At 40.5% G+C, this 8,874-nt stretch overlaps 1 protein-coding gene across 1 annotated transcript; it reads right to left on the bottom strand.

Annotated features, from left to right (window-relative positions):
• Nucleotides 1-54: 54 nt before the first annotated feature.
• zgc:101810 (uncharacterized protein LOC493612 homolog) lies at nt 55-7,177 on the bottom strand. The gene is made up of 8 exons (XM_060874991.1): nt 6,960-7,177; nt 5,457-5,567; nt 2,627-2,915; nt 2,262-2,398; nt 1,928-2,077; nt 1,644-1,789; nt 945-1,077; nt 55-479 (listed from the first exon to the last, which is right to left on the bottom strand). Exons 1-8 carry the CDS (start codon nt 7,005-7,007, stop codon nt 312-314), a joined length of 1,182 nt encoding a protein of 393 aa, XP_060730974.1. The 5' UTR covers nt 7,008-7,177; the 3' UTR covers nt 55-311.
• Between the last annotated feature and the right edge of the window lie 1,697 nt (nt 7,178-8,874).

Raw genomic sequence — 8,874 nt, 5'->3', positions numbered from 1 at the left:
AGAACAAAAACTGATTACAGGAGGCATGACACTCAGCTATTTGTTTGAACAAAATTACACCGGATTCCTTTTTTATTCTTAATTACAAATACAAAATATTTTTGAACAGCTTACAGACAAATAGTGAGACGCCTGGAGTTAAGAAAGTTCAGATCAGTTTGGATCATTTTATAGTCAGAAAAATATAAGCTCATGATTCACTATATTCATATTTCCTCAGGTTCCTTACATCTATGAAGCGAAACAGCGTATTTATGTGACAGTATAGTGCTTGTGCATGAATGTATTTCTGTTTTCATGTAAGACGTGGATCATTTTGTTGCTCCGAGTTTGTCGAGCACTTTCAGGCCTTTTTCCTCATACTCAGCTCTGGACAACCAGAACGAATCTTTATCTTTCATGATGTTGGCCAGCACGGCTCCGCCCATGAACACCATGTGCTTACGGCGAGGAGGGTCCTCGATCCGGATCTTAAACTTCTGCAGGAAGGGGAAGGAGAGAAAGTAATGAGTGAGTAACACAACGAGTGTTGTGGGATTTGAATTATGTAGCCTGAAGGTGGGTGGAATATTCTTGCATAAGCAACTTTTTTTTTTTTTTTGCTTTAATAATGATGTGCTTTAAATAGCTTCCTAGGATTTGCCATATTCATCTGAAGTGTAGATCAGTTGCTGTTACATTGTGAATCCTTCACAGCCTTGACATAAAGTCAAGTACATGCGATCTGTCAATCATTCCAGATCATATTACAGTTTTATCATGTAGGCGAATCTTTATTCTTCTTTTCTTTTTATTAGCTAGTTTGTAGTACTACAGTAACTGAGTGTGACTAAGCCCAAACTCTAATTTTAATGATCATTTATAAATTTCTAAGCATGTGATAAATTTAAGATCAGCCGTCATGTATATTCAGGAGCTTTAATTATAAACAGGTGTTAACGTACTGAGAGCTTTTCTGTGTCTCCCTTCAGCACTCTTTCTAGGTACAGCTGCTTGAGCTCTCTCTCCAGGCGGGAGGGCAGCCCGGGATACATGGTCGTCCCTCCAGACAGCACGATATGTTTGTACAAATCCGCCCTACAGAGGAACAGTATTAAATGTAAACAAAAAGAATTTCACAAAAAAAAAAAAAAAAAAAATGTAAGGGTAAAAAAAAAAAAAACATTTCGAAATTGTCTTGTAAATTGACTGTATGTCTTATAATTGCATATTTTACATTGGGATGTTTTGTAATACAATTTATATTAGAATAAGAAAGCAAATGTTTCACAGATGAATGTAAATCAATCTATATTAATCACATTCTTAAATAAAGAATAATAAGTATTAAGAATCATGTTGTTTTGTGTACTGGACTTTCAGTTGTTATTTGTGCTGAAATCTTTGCATATTGCTGACACAGTTACAAAACAGTAAAACACTTCTTGAATTTCATTTTGTTTGTTTTTCAATCCTCCACTGGATGAAATTTCTTAAATTCCATGACTCTCTTATTGCTTATTTCAGCTTTTTTCCACCCAGTGTCTTATGACCTTGCATGAATTAGGAGTTTGTATTCTCAGAGCAGCTGAAAGTGGATATAAACGTGACCCAGAAAGCAGGTTCTCTGTGAATATAATGTAGATGCCAGCTGTATATCTGACCTGAGGTCGATGTCAGCAGCTTGGATAGTGTTGAAGAGAAGCTCGGCCACCCCGGCGCCCTCTATGTTGATGAGATGTGGCTGGAAAAGCGCCTCTGGAGCCCCAAATCTTTCACCTCCAACCTTTATGTTGCGCCCATCTGGCAGCTAAAACACAGTTATCAATGTTACATTGATCTATATCTCGCTTTTGCTTTTGGAGCATTACACACCAGGGAGAGTTGAGTGTTATGTTTTTATATTTGCATAACAACAAATTTCAGAACATCTGTCCCTGTGCTTTACCATGTATGACTCCACCAAAAAAGTCGTCTCGTTGGACAGTTTCTGCTCCTGTTCTATGTTATAACCCACAAAACACAGTTTCTCCTTCATCATCCGCACCGTCTCAAAGTCTGCTGTTTGGTTGAAGGCGTAGCCCCTCAACAGCAAAAGCTAGCCATGTGGGGGGAAAAAGACCAACACACAACACCCATGTTACCCATCCACTATGGCTTTCTGGACAAATACTATAGCCTGTAAGTATTAGATGTCTCAAACTGATCGTGCTTGGCTTCTGAGAGATCATAATGTTATGCTTAAGTGTAAAGAAAGCAGACAGTTAAGGACCGCAGCACACCTTGATGAGGTAGCGTGTGATGTCACGTCCTGCAATGTCGAGCCTGCGTGTCAGGTGGGGAAGTGAGAAACCCTCATACACAGGACAGATATGAGTAACACCATCACCTGAGTCCACCACCACACCTGTCAGAAGACCTAAAACACACAAGCACAGGTTAGCATTCAAATCTCATACATGCACATTACTGAGTTTTAGATTTTAATTTACGTTTAATTAGCTATGATGATGCTCTGTATATAATATGTATTTCCCTCCAGTTGGCTGTAAGTGTTCCAGTTTGCCTCCAGGTTCTAGGATAAAAATAAATTTAAAAAATCCTTTCTTTCTATGAAATAAGAAGTGACCTCTGACCCCTGCCTCACCCTGTGCATAGAGTGTCAGCACAGCCTGGATGGCGATGTAGATGCCATGAAACTTGTAAGTCTCAAACATGTACTCTGCAATCTTCTGCCGGTTCTTCAGAGGGTTCAGAGGTGGTTCTGTCAACAGCACTTTACAGTCAGATGGATTGATGTTCAGACGATCTGGTCCAAAAGTGTGATCCCACAGGTGAAGCATGTCATCCCAGTTACGTACCATCCCGTTCTCCATAGGATAGGAGACCTCCAACATTGACCGGCATTCGCTCGCCTCATCTCCCACCATCAGGTCCTACCGGTGGGGTAAAGTAGTTCATATATATTACACTTATAGTCATGAGATATGAGAATGTTGCTCTTATGTTTACTCCCATTAAGAAAATTAAATTCTATTGGTCACTTTTTACAACCATGGTAAGCAGAAAAGCATGCCACAATGCACAGCTGTCAGGAAAAATGTTAAATCCTTGAGATCTATCAAACTTCACCAAACTATATCAGTTTCTGCTCTTGTCATCCAAGAACAGGGAAATAGATAGCCAGAAAAAAGACCAGGTAATGTTTATCCAGTCTTTAACTGTCCAGTATCAGTGAGTCTGTCCACAGTGTAGTCTCACCTGTTTTTCTTCTCATCATGGTTGTAAAACATGCTTTAACACTATTGTACATAATAAACAATGACAATAATATTATACATTTTTTAAATATTGCACCTTTAACTCAAAAAATGAACACTAGAGAAGAATAAAATCCCCCATTGATAAAGTTTGTGTGCTTAAATCATTTTTGACCAGAATGTACATGCTATGGCCTTATGATGGTCTCACCCAGGGCATCACAAATCATATACATTTCTGTGTGGAGAATACTGTACCATCTAGGAGGGTACTGTGTTTCTCCAATAACAAACCCTGGGTGACCACTGGGCTCAAAGACCTGCTAAATAAGAAAAAGAGATATTTTACTTCAGGAGATGTGGAGCTTAAGAGAGTTCCAAAGGAGCTCAAATAAAAGATTAAACCTGCAAAGAAATCTACAGGAGGAACCTGGAGGGAGCGGTTAACACAAAACAATGTCTGAAAATCATCTTTGGGCATGGACAGAGTGGCGGGAGAGGATCAGTAAATGGTGATCCGCTCTGGGCAAATGAGTTGAATCTGTTTTTTAACAGATTTGACTGTTTCCACTTCCTCTCCCACCCAGCGTTCTCCCTGTCCACCCTACTCCAGACCAACACCACTCCCCTCCCTGGACTGTCTTCACTTCCACATCACTCACACCTCACTACACTTCCCCTCACTGCCCCCCCAGTATTTCACAACCAGGTGAAGTGTGAACTAAGGAAGATAAAGGCAAGGAAACCTGTAGGACTGGATGGCATCAGCCCCAGACTGCTGACCAGCTATGTGGGTTGTCAGGTACATACTTTCATCTGAACCTCAGCCTGGAGAAAACAGTCCCAGTGGTCCCAGTGGTTCCAGTACCAAAGACTGCATACCTCAGGGAGCTGAACCACTTCAGACCACTTGCCTTAACCTCACACCTGATGAAGACCATGGAGAGGATCACCCTCTGTCACCTTTGTTCCTTAGTGAGCCGTTGGGGATGGACAATCGACTACCTCACCAATAGACCACAGTATGTAAGGTCGTGTGACTGTGTGTCTGAGGTGATATACTGCAGCACTGGGGCTCCCCAGGGCACGGTGCTGTATACAGTATACCTCAGACTTCAGTTATAACACTACCATCTGCCACCTCCAGAAGTTCTCAGATGATACAGCCATTGTTAGATGTATATCTGATTTGAATGAACAAGCATACAGGGACATCATCAAGGACTTTGTTGACTGGTGTGAGTGTAACCACCTGCACTTGAACACCAGTAAGACGAAGGAGATGGTGATTGACCTCTGGAGATGGAGAACACCGCACCACATACCAGTGATTATCCAGGGCTTGCGTTGGATCCAGGGACATTGAGTTGGTGTACCAAGTACCAAGGTGTCCACTTAAACAATAGACTGGACTGGCTGGATAACACAGATGCTCTGTACATGAAGGTCCTGCTTCACCTGCTGAGGAGACTAGGGTCATTTGGAGTGTGCAGGAAATTTTTAAAGACCTTTTGTAATACTGTGGTGGCCTCCGCAATTCTCTATGCTGTAGTCTCCTGGGTGTTACAGTATAGACTGGGACAGGAAGAGACTGAACTAGCTGCTTAGGAGAGCCAGCTCTGTCCTGGGCTGCCCATTCGATTCTGTGGATGAGGTGGGTGAGAGGAGGATGTTAGCCAAGCTGACATCTATTAGGAACACCACCTCTCACCCCCTGTATGGGACTGTGTAGCTCCCCTTTGACCCTTTGTAGCTCTTTCAGCAGCAGACTGCTACATCCCCAGTGTAGGAAGGAGTGTTACCGGAGGTCATTTATATGAGTGGCTGCCAGACTTTATAAGACTGCATTACAGTGATGTTATTGTGCAACGTTTTATAATTTTAGATTTTATTTATATTAAATATTGTTTTATATTAAATGTTTCTTTCTTTAAGTCCATAATACTTGCATTTTAACTGTCTGTAAGCTGCTGTGATATGTGAATTTCACAAAAGTTTATCTTATCTTATTCAGTATAAGGGTTTTCAAAATAAACCTATGTGTTCAAAGGTTGAGAAGAGGTAAAGGTGCAAGCTTAAAACCTCTATATTTTGTATTTTAGGATAATGATAATGATGTTTGTGTTGTGATTTATTTTGAGATTGGAAATCTCCCTTGATGTAGGACTTTATAATTAAACATTTCTTTACTGGAATTTGCCAGATTGTATGTCTTACCTTGATCATTATATTTCCCACTTTAGTGTCTGAGCGTATGACAGGACGTCCTATAAGTGCTGGGAAGATGTGCTCTGGGAAATTGGACCCAGCAAATCCACACTTGACAAACTACAAAACCATAAAAACATTAAGGAGAAAAATTATTTTTAAAAAATATACACACATTTAATGCAGTAGTGGTAAGGGAACTGAAATCTTTTTAAGCAGAAGTACTGTTTGTTAGGTCTGACAAGTAGTCCAAAAGATGCCATACAGGAAGTAGACTATTACGTAAGTCATGTATCTTTGCAGTTACCTCCCACCAAATATGCAACCTAAAATCACATGCAATGGGAAATAAACTATACGTCTAATAGTCAGTCTGCATTTTATGCAGGTAATCAGACTATTTTACTGTGTAGCTCATTTTCAAAGAAATGTCTATAAGAACCTCAACATAACATGGCTTCCTTTTTTGTTCACTCTATAAGCTATAGTGACATAAGTCAGAAGTGTCCTGACTTGCCTCTGTTTGGCAACACACATTCCTCAGTCCACAGATTGGACATCTGCTCAAAAAAGATACAGCAAAACAAAATAGACACAACCTTCAAGGGCAAAGAAAATGCAGAGCGTCTGTTTTCCAAGTCATATAAAAAGGACTTAAATACTAAATGAGGCTTAGCATGCAGAAGTATTACAGCAGAATGATATCTGCAGATATAACCATAATCCTTATAGCTTTGCTGTTTCCCAAACAGCCAGAAACCTCTCAAGGGTACATCAGATTATAGGATCTATTTGGGCATGTTCATGGGGAATGTAGAGCTCATTTCAGGTACAGGAGTTGCTGTATCTCTGAAGGAACATTTACATTTGTACCTTGCAAAGCAAAATAGCCCGTTTTTTAAATGACAGCAGTGATGCACTGATTAAACAATTGTATATTTGATTGGCTGCAATGCTGATTTTTTTCTGATTCTAGCAGGTACAGAAATTCCAACTTGGGTAAATTTTTACCTCTTACATTTCAAAATGGCTAAAATATATGATTAAAAAAAAAAAAATCCACCGACGCCACCGGTTACCATAGTTACCGGGACCTGTCATTAATGAAACTTCCGCATGTGACAGAACTTCCTGATTTTTTTGTCCAATCACAGTGCTCACTTTTTCTGCACCACCTTTTAAGGCCATGTGGGAATCTAAACCACAGGTTCCTCACTGAACAAGCCTAAACACAGCAGAAAATGTCAACTCAATAACGCCCTGTGTATACTGCAGTATCCTGCAAAAGACTGTATACAAATATAAAATCCTTAAATTAAATATAAAAAAAACAAACATGCAAATGCATAAGCTGTAGAGATATAAAAATAATGACCTGGTGTATATTATAACGTAAACATTAGACTGAACTACATTGAGAATGTGTATATGGATATTTACTTACAGTTTGCTTAAAGAAATGTGCTTCCTTCCCCACAACAGGTGGAAGCCTTTATAATAAAAAAGCCTTACCCCGGTGCCATTGTCACAGACGACCACCTTCCTGCCCGCACTGTCCATCCTACCCCCGGCTCAGGGCAGATTAACTTCTAGTTGAAATGTTTACTTCTCTCACACTGGACGCTATAGTGAACTGTACAGTGAGCTATGGGCAGGATACAGGACAGCAGTCACTCCCACTGTTGTTCCACCCAACCTGCGCTCTCTCTCTCTCTCTCTCTCTCTCTCTCTCTGTCTCTCTCTCTCTCTGTCTCTCCCTCTCTCTCCCTCTCCCCCCCCTCTCTCCCTCTCTCTCCCTCCCCCCCCCTCTCTCTCTCTCCCTCTTCCTCTTTCTCTCTCTCTGTCTCTCCCTCTTCCTCTCTCTCTCTCTCTCTCTTTCTCTCTCTCCCTCTTCCTCTCTCTCTCTCTGTCTCTGTCTCTCCCTCTTCCTCTCTCTCTCTCTCTCTCTCTCTCTCTCTCTCTCTCTCTCTCTCTGTCTTTCCCTTTCCTCTCCCCCCCCTCTCTCTCTCTTACAGCCAGGTAAGCTGTGACTTCATATCTGAGTGAGAAAATCTTGTTTACATTTGTGTTGATCCTGATTAGCATGGTAGCATTGTTAATGCCATAAACTATATAATATTGATTATATTTTAATACTACACCTCGTATCAGTGCTCTATACACTATATTGAAAACATTTTTTTAATTGCCCTGGATAGCTTAGTTGTAGTACCTTGTAGTTTTTGGGGGGTTTTTTTGAGAGAAGCTTTAGAAATTAAAAAAGAACATTAATCCCTCTATTAATACGTTTTGTGTCTAAATTGTTCACATTTATAAATAAAATCTGTGCTGTAATCATAATCAATGGTGGTAAAGTTTTTCTTTTCATACTCAGTGGCTGCAAACTAAATAAATAAATGAATAAAGTTGCATTAAGGATTGTCCGGCTAGCAAAACATCTAGCTTTTTAGTAGCTGTAGAAGAAATGTATCTGTCTTCCTTTTTTTTAGCAATTCCTTTTTTTAGGACTCAATCCTAAAATTAGAAGGACATTAAGACCGATGTGTGCGTGTGTGTGTATTTGTTGCATATTAACACATTTTTTCCCTCATACATTATAGCTTTGAGTTTACATTTACATTTACAGCATTTGGCAGATGCCCCTTATCCAGAGCAATGTACAAAAGTACTTTGAAATCTCTATCAATTAAGACATTAACACCGGTTCACTAGGATACAGACTTAGGATACCATCATAAAAACCGCTGGGGAATAGGAAATAAAGCACTTGTAACAAAAATACATAAGACAGCTAGTTTTAAGTGTTTCAGGAAGAGGTAGCTCTTCACCCATCATTTGAAGATGACTGGAGACTCGGCTGTTTGGACATCTAGGAGAAGTTTATTCCACCACCTCGGTGCCAGAACAGAAAAGAGTCTTGATTTATACATACCTCTTACCGTGAAAGATGGTGGGAGCAGTCGGAGGGTGGGAGGTGCAGTGCGAGAAGTGATGAGGGCTTTGAGGTAAGTGGGAGCTGGTCCATTTTTGGCTTTGTAGGCAAGCATCAGTGTTTGGAATCTGATGTGTGCGGCTACCGGAAGCCAGTGGAGGGATCGTGTGTAAAAACAGAATTAAAAAAGTTGTGCAGCTGCATTTTGGATCATTTGCAGAGGACAAAGACCTAGACATTGGTAGACTTGGCCAAGAGCGTCAGTAGAGAGGGAGAAAAGGAGAGGACAGCGTACTGGACATGATCCCCTCCATGTTACCTGATATGAGCGACCTTTCAAGTAGGAAGCAAACCATTCTAATGCTGCTCCATGAATGCCAAGACTCCTGAGGGTGGATAAGAGAGTTCTGTGGTTGACTAAAGCAGCAGTCTCTGTAGAATGTGCTGATGGAGGAGTGAAGCAGCTTCCAGGTGAGTCATGGCTAATTTGACTGT

This window comes from Tachysurus vachellii, chromosome 7 (assembly GCF_030014155.1).
Source record: "Tachysurus vachellii isolate PV-2020 chromosome 7, HZAU_Pvac_v1, whole genome shotgun sequence".
NCBI lineage: Eukaryota > Metazoa > Chordata > Actinopteri > Siluriformes > Bagridae > Tachysurus > Tachysurus vachellii.
This window is presented reverse-complemented; position numbering and strand designations above follow the sequence as displayed.